This window comes from Uloborus diversus, chromosome 10 (genome assembly GCF_026930045.1).
Source record: "Uloborus diversus isolate 005 chromosome 10, Udiv.v.3.1, whole genome shotgun sequence".
Lineage (NCBI taxonomy): Eukaryota > Metazoa > Arthropoda > Arachnida > Araneae > Uloboridae > Uloborus > Uloborus diversus.
In genome coordinates this window covers 40,554,491-40,578,063 of record NC_072740.1, presented here as the reverse complement: position 1 = coordinate 40,578,063, position 23,573 = coordinate 40,554,491, and the positions used below count along the sequence as shown (strand labels likewise).

The following is a 23,573-nucleotide window of genomic DNA, read 5'->3' as shown; positions in this document are numbered from 1 at the left end:
GAATGGCAGCTCTTACACCCAGACTGTGCTTACAGGCTGGGGCATTTTCTTCTGCTAAGCCTAGTGCACAATTTCTGAAATTATGCATTATATAATAATAGATAAAATGTATACTTTACATAGAAATGAAATCGTTTTTTAATGTATGATTAAATATATCCTAATTTCAATCATAACGAAAAAGTTTGATGTAGATAATTGAGATTTAACAATAAAAATATGAAACATATTGTTTTTTACTGTAACTAAAAGTACCAAAGTTAAACGCTAAATGTTGTTACAAAACATTAAAAATATTTACGCTTAATAATATAAAATACTTGAAGAATATTGTAATAAATTTATATTTCAAAGTCGTATGAAATATTTCAAAGCACAGATCAATGCGCATTGTGCATTTTACATTCATAGGTAGTGTCACGTCTTTTATTGTGCTTTGAGTAAACTACACATTTCCTTCTAAGTTCCTTGCCTTCTTTTTCAGCATATTATTTTGGAAAGTATCTACTGTATGGAGAACTCCAATATTTATCTTTGTTTCACTCTCTCCCGAAAGATCCATTTATTGGTTTAGATATTTTCCTCCTCAGAAAGATAATGTGTTCACCAAGACTGCACAAATGCATCTAAAAGTAAAACCCCTTGCTAGAATGTCTCCCATGAAATCCCATTTTTCAATAGAATCAGAACTAGAAACAAACTCAAAAAAAAATAATAATAATAACTATGCGTTTTGCTTTTCACTTACTAGCACAGGTTTATATTTTCTTTCACAAAATCCAAAAAATCACAGACACTATTAGGACCCCGTTCTGACATCAGAAAGAGAAATACTAAGGAACGAGATCAATCTTTTGATGAACATGGATAAATAACACCATCTGATAGTAAATATTTCATTCCAAAATGGCGCCGCTGATGTGCGTCAATCAGTTCACAGCGTAGGATTCACCATAATGCAGGGAAGTGTCGTTCCTTTCTGAAGAGCATGTAGTGCTGACACATATTTTTCATTTGTCCCAAACGGGTTAAATGTTTGAATAATTGCTTAAGATTTATGAATTTTCTGCATGTGTTACTCAAAAAAGCAATTTTTTTCAAATGAGTACTAAAAGATTTAAGATCATTAAAACATTTCTCTGCAACTGTGTTGAATTACATTTGTTTCTTCAAAAAGCCAATGGAGAAAGAGTGGAAAGCTCACTACTGAAAGAAAAGGAAATATGGGATGTTTCAAAAAATTTTCAAGAAATGTTAAATAGCATAGTGAAATAGTAAGAAAAAATAAAATAATAATAATGATAATTTTCTTTCTGAAAGCAAAGAATAAAAACCTATTCAAAATATCTTTTTATTCATTGTACTCTTTTTTCTGCAGTGAAATAAAAATTCTAAAATTCCTTCTAAATGTTTAACTGCAAATATTTTCTTGGAATAATTAAAAAATAATAAACCACATTGTTTTGTAAGCTTGTTCCATTATTGAAGTAGAATGTATTATATATGGTATTACATTACAACTGCTGTGCAAAAAATATTTAACTGTGTATTGCTTTAATTGACTAGTAATAACAAAATTGTTTTGGAAAATCCTTATATTTCTTATGAAAGAAAATAAACTAACTGGAGGACAATTATAAGTGCCCTTTGAAAATACAAAAAAAAAAAAAAAAAGAATCTTTTTTCAATAATTTTTAATGTGAAATTTTCTGTTTTTTCTTTTGTTTCTAAAATAATATCTGCTGTAGTTTTATTTATTCCTTCCGATATGGCAAGTTATTTAAGCTTAAAATTCTTACTTTAACAGTATTTTCTGAAGTATACTTTATTTATCTTCAGAAATGGAAAACATTAAATAGTATAATTTGGTCGTAAATACCAAATTTTAAACGTATAAACACTCAGCCATCAGGAAAGGAAAAAATAATCAAAATTCAGTTAGGGGTCATGAAAATGAAATTGCTAAGAGTTTTCCTGATAATGTTAAAAATAAAGCTGGAGTGCGCACACTTCTGGACTACTTTTAAAGTGCCTGATTTGTTCCCCCTTTTTTTTTATCTTGAATAGTTAAGATAAGTTTTATTTTTTCTTTTTCATGTAAATTTTGAAATCAGTTTTTTTTATACAGTATCCTTTATAGTCTATTATATATTTTTATTTTTCTATTAAGTCTATCTCCTCCCCATTATCTATGAAATATATTTCAGCTTACAAGTCCTGTTTTTACTATATTTTCTTAAATGCGCTTCATTTATATCAAATATGAAATCATGATTATGCTGAAAGATTTGGATGTGTTTCTGCAATCTGTTTCCGTCCTTTAATCATTTGATTTCTTTTTGCAGTTTTTGAATTTTATTTATCTTAATGATTGTTTTTGACTATTTCTACTTATTTTTCTTCATTTTGGGAATTATTTAATTTTTGATGCAATACCTTTAACAGTCGAATAGGTTTTTCACTATTCAATTTGATTAATTTTTTTCTGCCCATTATGTACAAACATATTTTAAGTTACTAAACTAGTGTTTTTTTGTATTTTTTAAAAAATATGACGTATTTATGTCAAAAATTGAGAATGCATATGGGAAAAAATATAATTGTATTCCTGCAATCTGTGTCCAGCCTTTAATATTGTAAAATCATGAGGTATGGATGAGGGAATTACATGTTCATTATTTACATTCAAAGGTTGTGCTCAGTCTTTTCTTTTGCTTCCAGCAATTAAAATACCTTCTAATTTTTTATCCTCATCTTCAAAGCTCAATTTTGGAAAACAATGACTGGTCAACTTTAATGTATAATTTCTGAAGATTTTGCAATTATTTTAGTATATTTCTTTCTGGATATTTACCTATGGTTTCATGTATGAGTTAGTTACACCATGTAGTGGTAAACATTTCCTTCCAAAGTAAGCAACAGCTGTGTGGTAATTTTTGTCCCATAGGGAAAGATTAGCTTTACCTACAGGACAGTCACCATACAGCGGATTAAGCAGGAATACAGCGTTCAATCCTGAATCAGATCTAGCAAAAATGTACATGTGCATCATTTGTCCCGAATTTATTGAATTTCAGACATAGTCAATGCAAAAGAGTTGGATATTTTAAATGAACTTTTCATTACCTTTTATTTAGTTATTTATTTTTTGATTTCAACTTATTTGCTTTCCTCCCCTTATTAACACGTTTGAAAATTATACAAACTTATAAAACTTAATTTGCACATTTTTGTTCTTCTGTATGCATAACACTAATTTCTAATGCCATGAGTTTTCAAGTTTAGTTGTTCTCCTTTGTGAAATAGCTTAAACAGATTGTTAATTAATTTGTGCTTTGAAGCAACTTTTGATTATTTCAAAATCCCTTTCCAGGCATTAATATATACATTTTTCTTTACCATGTTTTCTTTTCTTGCTTTCTTCAAGGTCAAAGAGAGGTAGAAAATCTTTAAAATATTTTACCTGAAATTAAAAAAATGATTTTATTAATAAAATGACAGTCAAAAATAGCAAAGTACTCCATTCCTCAAAATTTTGGTTCCTGTGAGGTAGCGTCCTCATAACCCTCATGCTCAGTTCAGTCGTTATACGTGAAGATTGATACTTATTAGAATTTTTTTCCTTGAAAGAGAACACAACTCGGTTATCCCAACATTATTAAACAATGGGATTTCTATTGTTAGTATTTGTTAGCTCAAACTGATTTCAAATATATTTTTATGTAATTGTTTGACATATGATTTTGTCAGAGCTTAATGATCTGTGGTTTTTTGTTGTTTAGCCTTCATCTGGGGAATCATCTTCAAGTCCAGCACCTGGTTCAATGCCCATGACCTCAATATCATCATCCGGTCAGATAAATTGTTTCAATTCAGATGATGGATCTTCATCGAACTGTTACTCCATTAAGACAGAAAAAAAGGATTGTATATACAGTATGGCAGACATGAATAATTTACCAACCCATAACTATAGCTCTCCAAATGAAAATCTTAATGCATCTGTTATAAATAATGAAAATATTAGTGTTGCTGAAGATAGTCTTGCTATAGATCTTAGTGTTGAACACCTTAAAGATTCTGATGATCTGTGGAAAGTTTATTTAACGTGGTAAGGATATTTTGAAATATGAAATGTTTTATTGAAATAATCACATCCACTTTAAAGGTATGCTAATTGTTTGGCATTTTCAATTTCAGGTATAGTGCAAATGATGCTTGTGAGCAACAGTGTGAATTTTTGCATAAGGATCATTATCACTGCTCAACAGATAACTGCAGCATGACATTCAGAGCAAAAGATATTATAGGTGTTAGAGAACATGCTTGGTAAGTTATTACTTGCATTCTAAATTAGTTTGAGGTATCAATATTATTTCATATGTTACACTTAAAATATATTGAACTTTTATTTTTCATTAATGATTTAGTAAAAACTTTATATTATCTGCCAAAATTTTAAAACTGCATAGAGTTAGTGTTTGAATTTTATTAATTTTGTGTTCTTTTATGATATGTTACATGCTCTAGTTGTGCACACCGTTGCAAGGTATTAAATACTTTTTTATGTTAGTGTAAGGTAAGTTTAGTCTCATACAACAAGATTTTAAATTTTTTCTGAAAAGTAAAAGCCATATTGAAAATATTTGTTCCTGGATTTTTTTTACTTATTATGAAATATAATTAACGACAGGTATGAATATTTTGGTACATCATAAATAAGAAATGGCGGCAAAAATTGGATATGCTTTTTGCATTAGGTAAGTTTATATCACTTTAATTTTAGCATTACCAAATTCAGCAAATTTCTTCGTTGCAGTCAAATTTGCCCTCCAGTGTATGTAGATTTTAGCTGTTGCCATTTGTGATTAAATAACTTTGACTTACCTCCCTTTTTCATGTAGAATGGGACATATCTTAGCCTAAGGCAACAATGCATTAAAAACATATACATACACACTTTTGTGTTTAATGACTTTTTTTTCATGATTTTGGCCTGAAAACGGTGTGCACAATGCAATAAAAATATGAGCATATTTTTCAGCTACAGTTATGTAGAGTAATCTTTAAAATTTAATGTTTTTGAAAAGCTGTCAGATAAAGAGCCGTTATTTATTTCAATATCCTTTTCAGCAATCATGAATACCAGGAACAAGTTACCAAATCATTCTACACAGTAGTTGAAATTGATCAAAATGGTGCTTGTCCACCTGGCTGTCACTTTAAAGCCAAAGAAAAACACTACCATTGCAAATGGGTAAGGAAAATAATTCTTAGATTTATAGTAATATTTTTGCCAGTAGGTACATTGATTACTAAAATATAATTGTTATGTCCCTTCTATAACTTGACACGCATTTTTTTCATTAGTTTTAAAAACATTTTTATGTTGTCAATATCATTTTTTTAGAAAAGATAATACAAAGTACAAAAACCCCTAATAATCAGTAAAATAGTTCTTGTTTTTTTATTATATTTCATGTAAACTCTTGAAACTAAAGTTTACAGCTTAATATTCTTCTTTATCTAAAACATATCGTTTTTGGCACTTGCTCGTTCTTTTTTTATTGGAATTGTCGATTATATAGTTATTTTAGTCTTTCATTCCCTGGTAAAATCAGTGAATTAAAATTTGCTAAATTTAAGGTAAGTAAAAGATTTATCCATTTCATTTACTTTTCTATTTGCAACTACATCAAAAGGCATTTTGGTGCCTACATGGTAGCTTTTTCATGTACCCAAAGAAAGGTTAGTAGGTGCATGTATTTTACTTTTTGAACCATTGTAACACTCATGGAGTAAGTATTGTTCTTCGTACTGTGAAACATGTCGTTGCCACAGAACAACAGTAGGATACCTTTCTGTTGTTTCTGAGTTTTTATGTCTTGCAGTTGCTCTGAGGTGACGATGTGTAATTAGTTTTTCCTTTTTTCATGTGTATGCACTTTTGTTCATAAATGTTATCCAAAAATGAACTTAAAATTAATTCTAGGAAAACTGTCAGGAAGTCATCAGTAGTGATGACAATCCTTTTAGAAGGCTTGATCATTATAAAATTCACAAATACTCCCGTAAACTGAGTGCTCCTAAAGAACATGTACCAAGTTCAAGTGGAGTAGCTTCTGCCATGGACAGTATGTTTAGGAGGAAAAGAGGTCGACCTCCAAAAAATCGTCTAATAGAGGTATAAAATTTTGTATAATGTACTTTCATACCTTTATATAGATGTGTTCTCTTTTTTTCTTCTACTGTGAGAAATCTATGAAAATAAATCCTCATTAAAGTAAATAATTATCTTTAAAATTTGAATTTTCTTGTACACATGCATAAAAACATATTGCCAACACTTGTTAGGTTCATCCTCATTTATTTCTGTCTTTTTTTTTTAGAATTTTATGAATTTTATCCAAGTATCTTTGATTTAACTCGTGTAGATTTGAGAAAAATATGTTGATATTTTTTAAATTCACATTAATATTGTTTGAGGCAATCAACATAATACAGTGTGAATTATTTTGTAAGGTATCTATTAGTAGTTTTTTTCTTGTACTTATAAAGTAGTTAATCATATTTGTTTTCCTACTGTCTCTTTAATAAAATTGTTGTTCAAATCTCTATTAATTTTAACACAGACAGTTACATTACACTTCCACATTATACTGTATCTGCCATTAATAGTGCCTTGTCTCGCTTAGGCTACACTGAATAGGAAAAAAGTCTTAATTTTAAACTATGGTCTTTGAAATATTGATTTTTTTTTCTCATTTTTCACCCAAGTGCTATAGCTGTCGCATGTGCATTCAGAAAATTTTTTCTAACTTAATGAAGTATTTAGTCTGAAAATATTTTTTTATTTATCTGAATTGTTCTCAAATTTTACTGTTGTATTTTTTTGATGTGGAATCGCAGGACTTGGGGAAATGGACTTAGGGAAAAAACTTTTTGGTTCACCCTGAGAGCAAATGATATGAAATTAAGAAAGTATGTTAGTTATTGAAAACCATGAAAAACATCCTTTACACGTTGACTGCCACGGCATTTTTCAGAAATCTGACCTAAAATGACAATTTGATTTAATCACTTTACATTATTAAGAACTCTAATTCTAGTGCATAGTTATCATCAAAAAGCATTAAAAAATGAAACCACCTAACAAAAAAAAAAAAAAGTCTGACAAAGTCATGCTGTATGTACCCAGCAAAAAAAAAAAAAAAAAAAACAACAACAACCAGCAAGAAACGCATTGTTTCTGTCCAGCATGTGAAGAGAAGCCAGCCCTTTGTGTGGAAGATAGTTCTAAGAAGTTCCACAAACAATAAAATATAATTTTATTTCTTGAATTAGAATAAATTTTTATAATTATATCTTTTGTTCGTATTTTAATGAATTTTCTCTTTGTGCAAGCCAGTGTTGATGTTTTGTTATTTTCCCAGAAGCCATCTATCAATATTAGTACTGGTATATTCTGAGTTTAATCGTAGCTCCGCAAAAATGGCAAGAAAACAAGTATAAGATAACTTTGATGTCCTTGAAAAGAATGCTATCTATGAATTATCTCATAGTTGGCAGTCAGTGTGTTAAACAGAGGTAGTGTTCTGCTTTTTGCTTCAAGAGTATTGAGTCACAATGTAGAAAATTTAAACTTCAATACTTCTCCCATTCATTTTCATAAATTTATGATAAAAGATGATACTACTTGTAATCTTAATTCAGGGATGCCCATCTTCCAAAGAACAGGACACTTTCTCACCCCCTCACTTGCTACTGAGCACCTCTTCCAAAAACTTCTATGATCAAAAACCCTCTAAAATTAACCCGCCAAAAAGTTTTGATAGCACTGAAGCTAAAAAAGATCCATTTACTCCATTGCACTGCCTATGCAATGAACCCCTATCTACATTTGTTTTTAAGCTTTTTTATTTTTAATATCCTTGTAATATTTTTTTCCTCAATTTTAAATAATTTGATCTGCAGTTGAACTTTGTAGCTCAGAGAAAATGTTTATGGCAATTCTGGTTTCTTGCAGAGCAGCCAATGTCTGAACTTGACTAAATTTAAATGGTTCCAAAGTTCTTTATATGCAGCCTAGAACTAATACATAAATTGCTCACCTTTTATTCATTGTATTATTTAATAATATCGGTTTTTTACACTCTATTGCACCTCATCTACCAATTACCGTTAATTAAAAAGCCTCATTTACTTCATTACTTTTGCAGATTATAAATACTGGTTCTTATGTCTCTAGGTGCTGCAAAATTGCCATAACTAGTGGTCCCAATCTCTAATAGGGTCACTCTTAGTCAATGTAATTTTAAATGTTCATAGTCATCAAAAAAAAAAAAGACAAGCTCTCCCATAAAATTGTATATGCTGGATGCAAGCCTGTAATTTTGAGTGGTCAGTACTGGAAAATTGCCCCCCTCCCCCCAAGCTTTGAATAATTAATGCTTTTACTTATTTGAAGAAGGGGGTTTTATTGTTTTTCCACATAAAATGCATTAAGCACATACCCTTTAAACTCTCCTGAACAAATATGAAATGACGGGGTTTTACTCCAATATGTAACTATTTTAACACATAATCTTCAGCAATGCACCATGATGATTGAAAAACATATTTAGTGTTGAACTACATGTTTCATGGAAAATTAATAATAAATCAATAAAATATGAAACCATCAAAATTATGTGTAGAATAATTTTTTCTTTAAGCTATTTTAACTTTCATTACAATATGCCCCTTTTATCCCCAATTCCCCACTTTCTTTGATTTATTTACTTTATATACAGTTCTTTTAAGGCAAACAGTCTTGATCCTGAAACGAAAGACATAGATCTGTAGTAAAAATATTTTGCTTCTATTATTAATGCACTTAGGAGACCTAAACATGATTTGTTTTACTAAGTATAGATTTAAGGGCTCCCTTGACAAAATGACACCCCCAAATGGGGTGCCTCAATTTCCAACTTTAGTTTTGATAGAAGGCAGCTTCAACTTCTCAATTTAGACATAGTTTTTAAATTGAAAGAAAGCATCCAGCAAACTCTGCACCCCCAATGCAGCTTTAGAGACTGACCATAGGAATTTCCCATAGATGTTTTGAGCACGTGCTCCCCAAGCGTATTTGGTAGTGTCAAGCACTAAACCCAGAACCCTCCAAATCCAAGTCCAGTACTTTATCCTCTAGGGTACAAATGACCCAAAGATGTTTGTTACTATTTTTGTAGGTACATAGTTTTAATACAAGCACTATCTGTGGCCTTAACTTATATGTTTAAATCATGTTGTGTGTAGTTTTATTATGCTTATAAACCCGATCCTTGTATGTGTATACTTTCCTTTATATGTATTTTTATTGTATGAATTAGAAGTGTTTTTGAACTTGATTGAATATTCAATGTTAATTTTTGCATTTTAGTTTCCTATGGGCTCTTCTCAGCTACCTCAAGCAATATATACAAGTTTCAAGCTTCCTAAACCAACTGAAATCTCCCATCATAATTTTCCTGCATCATTTGGTCCCTTTACATCTGCTTACAATGCAATGTCATCACTCTTACCACCTCCACCGGTTACCATGATATCTTCTTCACCTACACTACCCCAACTTATTCCTGTCACAAGTTTGGGACAATGCATTTTTCCAGCACCAAATATGTTAGATATTCCTGCCCCTCCACACTTAGAAAAACAGGAAACTAATTCAACTTTATCGCCCCCAGCACATCAAGATGATCCTGAAGAAGAAAAATCTGAGGTACATGAACAAGAGTTCTATTTTAAATTATGACTAATGTTGTAATTTAATGTCAGTCTGTTTAAAATGTCAGCTTTTGTAAGGAGAAAATATACACAATGTTGAAACAATTTTTTTTATTACATTTTTTTTTCCAATGCATAAAATATTGCAATTCACTTGTTATTCTTTTCAATTCAAATGGTTTGACTCAGATCTTTGAGTAAAAACGTTCATTTTCAATTTTTTGGTACAATTAAATATTGTGTATTACTTGATACATTTTGAGCAAGTAACTCATTTGTATTTTGTTATCATTTTTAATTTTAGTTCTTTTCCTCAGATAAACTGTTGTATGTTTATCTAAATGTATGAAGGGTACAGGAGAAAAACCCCATCAGTCAAAAAAAGCTAATTATGAAAAAAAAATGAATTTGAATATTTGACTGGTGGGCCAGGCTTCAGCTACCAGTCTGATTGGGAGTTATATTTAGGGATAAGCATGGTAGACCTTTTTGGATTGTGTGTGGTTTGCATGAGCCCCCATTTTTTTTTCAGTTCAATTTATAGTTGTTGTACTCTAGCATGTAATCTGATTTTCATTCTATAAAATCAATCGTACTTAGAATGTTACCCAGGCCTGTCATTTTTAATTCTTCTAGGAGAGGGGGTCATAGGGTGTGTATTCAATGCAGTTTACACTGAAAAACAACCAAAACCATGCCCACTTTATGTAAATGCATTGATTTCTCAAAGCCAGGAGGGGGGGGGGACAACTGGCATCACCTAGGTTTTAGTGTCGCAAATACAATGGACTTTCTGATGCCATTATAACTATGTTAGATATATTGTCGGCACCATGCTATACTACCTAATGTGAAAAATCTGGAATCGCGTATTTCAAATTCGATGGTTTGCTGTAGTACTCAAAAAACGTCCTCACTGGTTATGACTACATCAAATGATGGTTTTACACTTAAAGTTATCTATAAAAATTAAAACATTGAAAATAACTAAATGCATCAGGTGGAAAAAACTATAGCTTTGATTCTCCTGGAAAGTGCCAATTTTCACATTCGCTAGTTTAGCATGAGGCCAACAATATTGAACCAAAGTTGACTAAATATTTATGACACTTATACATGGTTCTGAATTTCTTGGGCAACTTCTTTGCTGTATATTTATCGTACGTAAAAAAGTAATTTTCGTTGTTTCTAGTACTTGAAAAAATATCTAAAATTAACCAAATGAAAATTACAGTAAATTCCTTTAGATAAAAAAAAAAAAAAAATTGTGCAATTGGGTAGCTGAGTAACTTACTTTATGTTCTCAATTATGTTTAAAAAAATTTACCACCATTGTCCTTTGTTCTTTTTTTTCCCCTTGGAGTTTTCTTTGAACATTTACGTAGAATTACACTTGATTAAGTGATTTTAGTAACCAAAGTTCCATCATAAGTTGAAATAAATATATTTTCTGTCATTGCTCCTTTAGCTGGAAGGACCATACGAGATAGAACTTTGAAATCAAATGAATTGAATTGTGCAATATTATGTATTAAGAAAACTTGCAATTTGGGATAGTTAGAATAATTAGAAATGAAGATCAGTTGCATTTAATTTGTAAATTATGTGCTTTTTCTTGAATGTTGTACACATTGTAATGTTGCTTACATTTAAGTGGAATATTCTTCTCAATAAAGTTTACAGATGTACTTTTGCTGTAATATTTTGATGTAGGAATTATAAACATTTTGTGCTTGTAATAACACTTTAAATTTGTCTATTACAGGTTAAAGAAGGCTTTTATATATTTCATGAAAATTCACCATGCCCTGATAAATTATGTACATTTTATGGTCAACATCATTTTCATTGTATGCAGCCTAGGTGTTATTATATTACTGATAGGGATGACATTCTATTACTTCATTCTAAAGATTTCCATGATAATATTGATATAATGGATGGATTTGTTTTCTTTGATCGAAGTGTTGATTGTCGACTGCAAGGTTGTCACAGTAATAAAATCAATCGACATTTCCATTGCATTCGTAATAATTGCAATTACTCATTTGTGCGTTATAGCACAATGACCCTCCACGAACAAAAGCATAAGGAGCAAGAAAGTAGTAACAATAGTACTCCTCCTTCACCGAAGAAAAAACTTTTCACACCCATTAAAGAAGAAGTGCAAGACCCGTTTATGTTTGAAGGATGCCCGTCTGTCATCAAATCAGTTTCTTCTGAAACATCTCCTGTGCAAAAAGCAACTGTCGTTAAGGCTACCGGCACTTTTTACCCACTCTCTGCATTTTCTACAAATCAAAATTCATCCCATTCTACTTCAAATGCTTTAAATTCACTTTCTGGGCATCAGCACTATTCCAAGCAGTGTGAGGAAAAAAATAGCAATGATGTGAATACTATTAAAACTGAAAGTTCATATTATCAGAACTCCGAAACTGTTGAACAACCTTTAAGTAAACTTCTTCTTCAACCTGGGCCGAATTATCGAAATAGCTTTCAAGGTTCTGAGAAACATATTTTGTATAGCCCACAACAGAGCTGTGGGAGACCATTTTGCAAATTAAAGAAGCGGGATCACTTTCACTGTAACGTCTGCAATCAAGTAAGCATTTTTAAAAATTTAGTTCTTGTTCTTATATACCTCCTCCCTCCCTCCTTTTTTTCATTCTCTTAGCTAGTTATATAATACCTTATATGATTGTTTTTCACATATCTATTGTAATCAATATGGACTGCTGTTTTTTAAAACTTGTGCCCCTTTACATGCAACTCGTAAGAAATATATTTAAAATTCCCATGTCCAATTGCAAGAATTTTGTACCCATTATTAACAAATTAAGGATGAGATTTATTTTTTTCATGACTTTGTTGATAAATTGATTAAGCTTTACAGTAAAATATTACTTTATATACTTTACGTGATTTTTATATTCTTTATTCTTTTTAGTATTACATTAGTCCCTCTTCATCTTATAATGTGAATTAAATACATTTTAACTTTGAAAAACAACTGAATAAGGATTTTAAAAAATAAAAAAATGTATGCTCATGAGATGGAAAAGTATGTGTGTCAATCATGCTATCTGTCTGTAAGATCACTTTAGAACGTAAAAGTGTTTAAGTTTATAAAACATTATTCACTCAAAAAACTTTACATTGACATCTCATTCCCATATATCAGCTTTAGTTTATGCTCTATTTGGTCTATTTTGAACAGTTAAATGTTTTTTTTTCTATTGGTTCATTAGGGCATAGGGGAGTATATTAATCAGTCTTAATGTAAGAGATGGTTATTCTTCTAACCAATAGAAGATTGTAACCGATATATCTAAAAGACGAAAAAAAAATAATAATAATGATAATATTTTGCTCCAAAATGACATAAAATCACCAAGACTCAAAGTTTACTTCTAGTTTCTTTGTTCCTAGAAATACTGGAAAAAAAAATGAGAAGGACACAAAACAAATTTCTCCTTAGGCTGAACATTAACAAAAAGATGATTGATTATTCAGACGTACTGATTCATTCTGATTAATTTTCAATGTTATCATTTTATGTCTCAGATTTAAGAAAAAATGAAAAGCAATAAAATTCAAATTTAACTTCTGAGTGCCTTCTCTAACATTAAAATTGCTGTGAATGTGATAATATTAAGAAACAACTATTTGAATGGGATTCAATTTGATCTTTGAATAAACAAGAAAAAAAACTAATAAGACTATTTAGTTTAAAGTATATTCTATTATGTAAAGATTATTCTTATTGCTTTTAAGTTTTATGTAGAGTATGATACTGTATTTCAAAATTCTTTTAAACTTCAGTTTTTAATCAAATGAAAATGTTTTATGTCTTTTTATTTCCTGTAAGTAATGCATAACACTAAATTGTTGACCAACTCTTTAGTCACAAAAAAATTAAAAATATTTTAATGAAAAAAACTATATAATAATAATAATATGTAACAATAAATTTACACCTCAATTACAGAAAATATATAATTTCACATTCTTGTACATTTTTTTAACACTTGTAATATGTTACACTAATATTAATATTACAGAGTGGTTATGGGAACTTCACATAGGCCCCTATAAGTTGCATTCATGAGTGCCCCATCGTCTACCTTAGAACTGAATTGCCAAAATATTTTTTTTTAATTTAATAAAAAATTTAAGCACTGTCAAAATTTTACTTGAATGTTCATTGGCTTGCAATAATTTAGTTTCATTTAACAGTTAGTTTAAAATATGTATTCACGTGTAAAATTACATACAACACCTGCTAAAGCAAAGAAGTTGTCACTACAGAAATATAAAATGGCTCATTGCTCTAAAAGTTTGGCCAAGAAGTAGGACTGGTACTGCCATTACTTTAGAATTTTTCATGATTTTTTTAAAAAATATTTCTTAATGCGGGGAATTTTAACATTATTACTATAGGATTTTTTTTTTTTTTTTTGTTCTTTAGATTTATATTCATATGAGCGGGGTATTTGATTATCCATTTCCTGATTAAGTGGGGACGACTTGTAAAACATACGTTCATACATGCTCCTTGTTCACCTGCGCCCCACTTCCCCTATACTAAATACTAACTGGATAGTTAGTGTATCCCTGTAACAAATATTTGCTGTGCATAATATGGCAATAGTTTGATTTTTAGTTGTCAGGTTTTCAGGCACCATAAACAATTTTGATTTTATTTCATTGCAGCTATTTTTATCATTATTATTATTTACAATATTTAAATGTGCTTCAAATTGTTTATTTTTTTATTTATTTTTTTATTTTTTTGTATGTGATAACCTAAAACATTGTTTTATTTCTTTAAAAAATTTATAAGTCCTATTTTTGATCACCTTTCCTTTAAAAATGAAAGTTTTAAGTGCTAATGAAAAATACAACCATGTTTCTTGTTCTATTGTTCTGCATAGTAATGTGAAACATAATTTTTCTTTGTTTATGAATTTTATTTTTTATTTATATGCTTGTCATTCATTTTTCTCCTATTTTCCAAAATATTTTTAGTAGTTTCGTTGAATGTTTAGTGATAGTATGCAAAGTAGCATTTTAACAACTTTTATCAAAGTATTTCTGAGTGACTTATTATTCTTCAGGCCTTCTCTGGTTTTTCTCATCTTCAACCTCATGTCATCAAACATCCTGGCGCGCCAGATCCAATTCCAGTTTATCCTCCTGGTTACATTAAAATGTCCAATTCTTCGCCAAGTCCTGATGAAGATGAAATGGACATAGATGATAGTGATAGTGAAGACCATTCTCCAGTCAATGGTCCTCCACATACTGGATCAGATGAACCCAAGAGTTCTCCAAGTAATTATTTAATTTATTTTTTATTTATTTATTTGTAAATATTACATGTGTTCTTATTTGCTAAATTTCAAAATTCTGTTATTTGCAATGTTTTCCCTTTGTGTTTAAAACAAAACATGCTTAGAGACTACCTTTTTATGATTGCTTTGAAAACTTTTTTTAAAGAAATATTTGTTTTATGAGCTATCATAATTACTTAACATACATCATTTTAACTTACAGGATGGGGAAATGCAATTTCTAATGAATATGCTAATCCTCATGACAGTTTTATTGAAACGTATCAAATTGTTTTCTGCAACCTATTTTTGCTTGAACTTCTAGAAAATATTTTATTCTTCATTTAAAATAATTATTTTGCTGTTTTTTCTTAGCTGCTTGCTATTTTAAGTAAAATAGAACAGGCTACTGAAAACTAGATCCTGAAAAAATTTTAAGCTCACCAAAGCTAAAATGGTTAAAATCCCATTGATGGACTTGTTTTTACTAGTATTTTCATGTAACTGAAATATAGAAATAGGAATTCAATACAGATACATCTACATCTGTTATATTTGTTAGTGTGAGCACCAGCACCAGATGCAACTATTTCAGTATTTTACATATTGTAAAAAAATAATAATAACAACTAGCAAGCAATTTATTATTGTTTTTTTGCATGTAATTGTTTGCCACTTTCTTTACACTGCACACTTAATTGTATTGAGATATAGCAACTTCTTGTTACATTGAGCCTCATTTATGTTTGCTCATTCAGATACCTTGCCCTTTTTCCTTGTTTTCAAAGCTTTAAAAGACAATAAAAACTTGCTTTAAATTTGAAGCCACTGAAGTAAAAACATTGTATTCCTCAGGAAAAGCAGCTTCTTCTTTTTTAATTAATGAACAAAATAAGTGTTTTTTATTCACTTATGTTTGCTACAGTTTCAAGTAGAACCTTAATTTCTTGATTTTCGAAGGGATGACAGAAGCAATTTTATTTATTTACTCTTTTTTCATTTAAATCTTAAATGAACAAGTGGTGAGCTGATTTTCTCCTGTTTGTATTATGATAGTCATCCTATTACAATAACAAATGCAGTTTTTTGCAGGGACACACATGATGTATCTGTATGTTAATGGAATCATGCATCGTTATTTTCCATGACCTTAGTTATAGCTCCCTTCATTTTTTTTCTTTTGTCTTCGTACAAGTTTGATACAATGATTAGTCACTGTATTTTCTTTTGTTTGATCTGAGCTGGATGATATTATTTGATTGAAATGAACAACCGAAAAACCCCCATTAGTTCCTTTTTTTCCAAGGAAGCGGAACAATAATGCCATGTAGTTGTTGCTGAAGTAGTATACTTTTTGAACAGTTTGTCATCTTTTGTACAAAACCCTGTAAGTCAGCTGAAATAGTTGTTTGAAAATAGTGGCACTGAATAAAAATCCCATCAATCACACATTCATTTGTGTTTTTCTCAAAATGAGCTTTTTTTGACTGATGAGGTTTCTCCTCTGTACTCTTCATTTGTTTTGATCTTACAAAAAGTGTTTTCATAAATCTTAATTTTTCTTGTTTTTTGACTTTTATGGTATCTGATGAAGCATCTATTTGCATAGACAGTTTGGTAGTTGTTCTGTCCATTATGCTTAGTAAATTTTTGTTATGTGCATTTTCCTTTTTTTTTTTTTTTGGGTGGTGTAACTTGTTGGTTTTATTATTGTTTTAGCTTTAATTTCAACAAAATACAGTCGACTCTAGATAACTCAAAGCTTTATAACTTGAATATTCCTTCATCTCGAATTTTTCACTCGGTCCCAAAATAATTTAGTGTGGTTAACCCAAAGTTGTCTCTTATATCTCGAATGTACTCCTTTTAAGTGGAAGTTTTTACTAGCATTACGTTTTCATTTTGTGCCTGCATAAAAATTCAACCAAAATAAGATTTTTTTTAAACACATTGCTTTGCATTGCACCTTTTATGAGGGGGATAATTTATCTATAGTAGTGCTCTTTAATGCTCAGTGTTGTAAGATTATGCGAGAAATAGCAGATTGGGCTATTTTTTGCAGTGACTGAAAACCTAAAATTTTATTGCTGGTTAATATTTGTAAAACTTGGCAAAAATTGAAAATTTAGCCCTTTTTTTCTGGATGACTCAAATAATCTACTATAAGGACAAAAAGATGTTTAAAAACAATACAATCTGAAATCAAAAGAAAATAAATTGGGCCCAGGACATAAACTTAATGACGTTTGAAGATGCGATAAAAAATGTAAGCAGTCAAAAATATCTTCCTTTTTCAAAGTATCTTATTAAAAATTTTTCTCTGTAAAGATTTATTTGAGGTAATAATAATTAATTATAACAATTCTAAACAATAAGTGTCTATCTGTTATGCACTTTTCCTAAAAAAAATCAAATAAATATTAACCTTGAGAAGATTTGAAAAGGAACTTTCGATAACTGGAACTACCGATTACGCGAAGGTTTTTGCCGGTACTTTGGGACTTCAAGTTATCGAGAGTTGACTGTTCAAAAATTTCATTAATAGTCTTGAAAAGCATGAAAATATATTATTACAAGTAGTTCCATGATGACTTTCTCTTCAAATAAGTTCTCAGAATTCTAATATGTATGAACCAGCTGACCTATATGCTCTGACCTTTTATGCCCAACAGAAAGAATTAAAACCTGGTTTTTAAAGTAGTTTTTGAATAAAGTCAGAACAAACAACGTAAGTAGAAGCACAAATTTTACAAATTTGTGCTTCTACTTACGTTGTTTGTTCTGACTTTACTATTTAGCACAAAGGTATTTATTTATCTTATTAGTTTTTGAATAGTTGCAAAAACATGCCTTGTTTATTTTTCGCTGATATCGGAGATTTTTTTTTATATTTTATGATGACTTTTGAAGTTTGATGGAATGTAAAGGAAGTTGAGACTCATTCTCTAAAAACAGCTTTGTAAAATAATACAGAGTTGGCTTAAAAGAATATCCCGGTTTTAAAAATTTATATTTCATAAACTATTGCACTTACCACTATAAATGATACATAAAAATAAACAGCCCAAGTTTTTTTAAACGTAGGTAATTACTTAAATGTGCACGTTCCGCACAAGCACAGCTAGAAATTCCTTTTTGGGGAAGGGGGGGGGGGCTGGTCACAACATTCTTTCCACAGGTATTAACTACTGTATTAGGATTGGCAACAATGTTAAAACCAAGACCTCTGGGGGTGGGAGTTACTCCCAAACCCTGCACTTTGCTGCGCCACTGACGTTCCGAAACACTGGATTGGCAGTGCAGGTGATGATTATTTACCCTTTATGCATTAGCCAGCCAGATCCCCAGAACTAACCCCATGTGATTTCTTTTCATGGGTTTAGGCAAAGACTGTTTATACACCACCATTGCTTATAACATTGCAAGAACTAAAAAATTGCTTATGTGTAGCATTTCCAAAAATTGACTGTGAAACGCTTCAAAATGTATGTTATATATGTGTTGCATTAGGAAAGGCACACACATCGAACATTTGTGAGTGATGAGAGACTTTGACAGTTTAGTATTATGTATCATTTATAGTGCTTAGTGTAATGATTTATGAAATATAAATTTTTAAAACTGTAATATTCTTTTATGCTAACCCTGTATTATTTTACAAAGCTGTTTTTGGAGAGTGAGACGCAATATTGAAATTAATGTCTTGTTTTCTGACTTAAACAACAAAGCTGGATCAGAATCCTGCAATGAATTTCAATTACATATTCATGGAATTTTGGATCAGAATTCTGCTGAAGAAATTAAATCATTGAAACAATATTCTTTGGGCCTGTGGGATTTTGAACTCGCATCCTTCACATTATTAGCACAATGGTCTTGCCAACTGAGCCAATGGATCTCCATTTTAGGCTGCTGTGCCTTGAAGAAATGCGTAATAAAGCAGAATAAATCGAGATTTTTGAAAAAACAACCAAAATGTGAATTGTCTCTTTATGTTTTGCCAAAAGCGGTGAAAAAAAAAAAAAACTCTGAAATGATTGCTTACTTTTGAAGTTTGATGAAATATTAAAGGAAGTGACGGCGTTTCCATTAAAAAGACTTTCGAGAAATAATATATCTGATTTATCTTTTGAATTTCAGAGCTGCCATGCTCATTTAGTCATCATTCAACTCTTAATATTTCTGATGCTAATGTAAATATAAAATACTGCAGTGATTTTATGGTTATTGTTCTGTAACATTTTTTTGAAAATACTTAACTGAATTTATTCTATCCATGAATCCATGATACAAATGTGTTTTGTTGTATTTCAAATGTAATTGTATATATATGTTTTGTTGTATTTATAATGTAATTGTATATATATATATATATATATATATATATATATATATATATATATATATATATATATATATATATATATACATATATATGTATTTAAAACAACTTCGCTTTCATTTAGACTATCCAATACTATTCTTCTTATCATGTTTAATTTTTTTTCTATGTGTACTATCCAGATGAACAACAGGTTTCTTCTTCTCATCAGCTATTTAGCTGGCACTCTGTGTCTTCAAGCAGTTCTTCATTTCAACCTTCAATGAAGTGCAGTATTGGTGTTAGCAGTACAAACCAAATTCCTTCCAGCAGTGATGGCTTTTATGGTTCTGGACAGTTTGATTATGGAAATGTAGTGGATGGAATTGACAATGGAAATAAACCTGTTGATATGAAAAGGCAGTTTCCTTTAAAACTAGAAGAAAATAGTGAAGTAAAAAAAATGAAAATGGCTGCCTTAAGAATCTTAAAAGATGAACCTGTACCTGAAGGATATTCTAGATGTCGCTTTAATGAAGATTGTGGGTATACACACTGTGGTTATCGTGAACACCAAACTCATTTTCACTGTATGAGGAAAGATTGTGGTTATAGCTTTTGTGACAAAACAAGGTTTGTTCAACATACTGCTCGACATGAACGACTTGACACATTAATGGGTGGTGATTTTCAACAGTATCGTGCTAATGTGAATTGTGGCAGACCTGAGTGTATGTATGCTAATACTTTAGGTGCTATGGCAAACAAATCATCTCATTTTCATTGCCTAAAGTGTGACTTTGTGTGTACAGATACAAATAAAGTAGTTGCGCATCGGAGACAGCATGCGAAAATGGACAGTATTTATGCAGCAGGATTTGAAAAGTACACTCCATCACAAAGCTGTAATATAAGTAATTGTAATCATAATCAAAAACAGACTCATTATCATTGTCTTAAATGTCAACATGCAGTTTTAGGCCTTTCTCAAATGTCTTCCCACAAATATCGCCATATGGATTAAAAAATGGTGCTCTTATACACAATAACTGTGCCAACTTTTGAAAACATTGGTATATGTTGGCATTAATACAATCAAAATTGTCTTAGTGTTTTTTTTCTTTTACACAAAATATTTATTGTTTTGTCTCTTTTTGTCTTAGTGATAGTTTATGATGATGTCAAACATCAATGTGATAATCTAGCCGGTGCAGAGCACTTTAATCATGTGCCTTCTGAAATGTTTGAAACCTACAAGCCATGTGAAAAAAAGAAAAAAAGTTGGGAAAAAAAGATAATTTCTTATATTGTATTAAAAAATAAGGATACAGAAAGATAATTATATTTTCGAAAAGCAACACTTGTCCAGAAAATAGAAAGTTTCGATTTTTTGTTAAAAATTGCAATGGCTTGCTCATTCACAGTTGGGGACTATTGTGACTTTACATTGAAAATATGTTTATAAGCGTTATATGTGTTAAATGAAGGAATGGGATATGAATATAATTAAGGGTCCAATAATGAAAGATCCTAATGTCTATACTCTAGCATTCCTTCTGGAACAAGTAGTGTGGTGCAATATTTCAATATAGTGCCAAATGTTTTCCTCTTTTTTTTTCTTTTCTTTTTTTTTTTATAAATTATGTATCAACAGCTATTAGTTTTTAGTGATATTATGTGTTAAATTTATGTAACTATTCTCCGCAATTAATTTTCACTCATAATCTGTATGTTGAAATTTTCCATTTGTGATACAGTCAAATTCTTATGTATGAATGTGTTAAAAGCTCTAAAACGAATATGAAAAACAATCTCCACTCTATAGATTTCCTACTATACAAAAGAAAAAGAAATCATTTTTATTGAAATGTTGTATTCTTACCCATATTTTTTCTTACAACCCATTTTCTTTCTAAATGAAAGTATTATGAATCGTAAAATTTTGCTAATATTGTATAATGTTTGCTAAAATTCATGTATTTTTGTTTTTGTAGTTCTTAATGTAAAACTTATGTGTAAAGATTTTTTTCCGCCTCGAATTTATAACGTACCAGGTCAAATACAGCATTCTGTTTTAAAATCATGAGAAGTTTAAAACAAAAAAGTCAATATTTTTTTAATAATTATTTTAAATACTTCTTTAGAAGCTATGAAGTTCTTTGTATTTCTTTTTTTATGATCCTTCTTAAATGTCCTAGCTGTCTAGATTTTTACTTATGCAACTCCTGTGTGAGGAAATTAATTGAACTAGTGCTGTGTTCAGTTAAAATTTTGAGTTTCAAGTTATGTTAAAATTGCAGTGAAATCCCATTACAACGAACTTCAATGGATCATAAATTTTATTCGTTGTTTCAGGAATTTTGTTGTAGTGGAATCCAAGCAATGTAATTGGCAGTTAAATTAGGACTGAAAATTTATTTTGTTGAAATGGATTATTCACTGTATTGGTATTCGTTGTAACAAGATTTCACTGTAAATGTTTTGCATTTTCTAAAAAGTGTCAGTGTTGAGATAAATAAAAATACTTTTCAGTAAACAGTATTGATTCATACCTTTTTAGGTGCATGTTGGATGCTTTCATTGTTTTGCAGCAAATTTTAGTAGAATTTTTATTTTTGTTTTCTGCCAAATTGTGATATTTTTAGAACCATATTTTAATTTTTTGAACTCCATTTCTTGATTTTTACATTGATCTCTTCCGTGATTAAAATTTATAATAGAGGTAAAATTTATGAAAAGCCTATATTTCTTCTATGATGCTTGGTTTAAGTGAAATCAAGCTTTGCATATAAAATCAATTTTGTAAATTGCTTTTAACTTAGAACTTCGTTCATGTTATAAAATTTCTTTATTAAAGTCATGAATATTTTCTCCCTTAAACGAGTTTTTTTTTTAAACTACTTTTTGTTTGGACTAGCTTCCTATTCGATCTTCTTTTCCATTTATTGTTAGTTACGTAAGCGTTGCCTGTTAGTGTTAGGCATTTATATTTGTGTGAGATTTTTGTTGAAAATATTCTTATATTTATTATGATTGTGTCTGTAAGCTGTTTCATTTTAAGTTCTTTTAGTATAAAAGTTTGTATTATAGTCTTAGGTTATAAAACATTTTTTTTTATTTTACTGTACAACATGTTTAGGCATGCCATATTTATAGGAACATTGTTAGTTGTCAGTTCCGTCTTCCAGTTTGTGTATCAACAGACGATGAGCAACGTTAGACCATTGTTGTATGCAATGTAATTTTGCAAAACATGGTAAAAATATGTACAGTATGACAATTTTTAATGTAAAGACATTATGTTGTAATGACCTTTCTTTTTGAAATGCCTAAAGTAATATTGAAGAATATTCGCCATACATGAAGTAATTGTCTAAATATTAATGTTGATCTTACAGCTTACATATATTTTCAAAACAGTTTTTTTCCCTTCACATAAATTATTTCATAAGTAGTTCTATACATACCAGCTTTTTTTTTATAAATATTTAAGAATTTCTGTATCAATTATTGCTTGGTGTATTCTGGAAATATTTATGGCACTGGTTGTCAAATGTACTGATGAAATAATGTTGCAGTGACCTATTTTTGTATATACAATAGTTTTAGTGGAGAAAGATTTAGTGCCTTTGATCCACTGCTGACCCACATTTGATGTTGTCATACTTTTGTTGTATACTCTTGTATGTCCTCCAAGATTGAACATGAATGATGTAAAATAAAGTAATCTTCAAATGTAGATGTCTTTTGCTAAATTGCTCATTTTTTAAAAACTGTTCATCATATTTAACTTTTAAAATTGATGTAATTGACTTTTTAAAAATTGTTTGAATGAATTCTGAGAGAAAATTGCTTTAATTTTAGCACATTAGTGATCAATTGAACCGCTCGTTTCAGGAAATAAAATAATGGAAATCGAACAGTTTGTTTTGAAAAATTTTTTTTATTATGATTAAACTTGATCGAAAAGGATTACAATATTTTTAATTGAAAGGTTACATTTTTAGGTACATTTATATTATCAAAAAGCGTTGTAATCCCCATTAAATTATTTCCTAAAATCAGAAGTTTTTAATTTAACTGGAATAAACTAGTCAATTAATATGGCTATATGCTATTTGTTTTGCATAATTTACAACAGCATCTTATTA

The 23,573-nt window shown here is 29.8% G+C and overlaps 1 protein-coding gene across 1 annotated transcript in view; it reads left to right on the top strand.

Moving 5' to 3' along the window:
- The window catches only part of LOC129231725 (uncharacterized), a 205,633-nt gene extending 182,332 nt beyond the window's left edge, over window positions 1-23,301 (top strand). The window contains exons 10-17 of the mRNA XM_054866088.1: window positions 3,783-4,111; window positions 4,201-4,329; window positions 5,134-5,257; window positions 5,993-6,184; window positions 9,422-9,760; window positions 11,531-12,370; window positions 14,886-15,102; window positions 19,626-23,301. Of these exons, the coding sequence (XP_054722063.1) occupies window positions 3,783-4,111; window positions 4,201-4,329; window positions 5,134-5,257; window positions 5,993-6,184; window positions 9,422-9,760; window positions 11,531-12,370; window positions 14,886-15,102; window positions 19,626-20,446 (2,991 nt within the window). The 3' untranslated portion in view covers window positions 20,447-23,301. The remainder of the gene's footprint in view (window positions 1-3,782; window positions 4,112-4,200; window positions 4,330-5,133; window positions 5,258-5,992; window positions 6,185-9,421; window positions 9,761-11,530; window positions 12,371-14,885; window positions 15,103-19,625) is intronic.
- The last annotated feature ends 272 nt before the right edge of the window (window positions 23,302-23,573 follow it).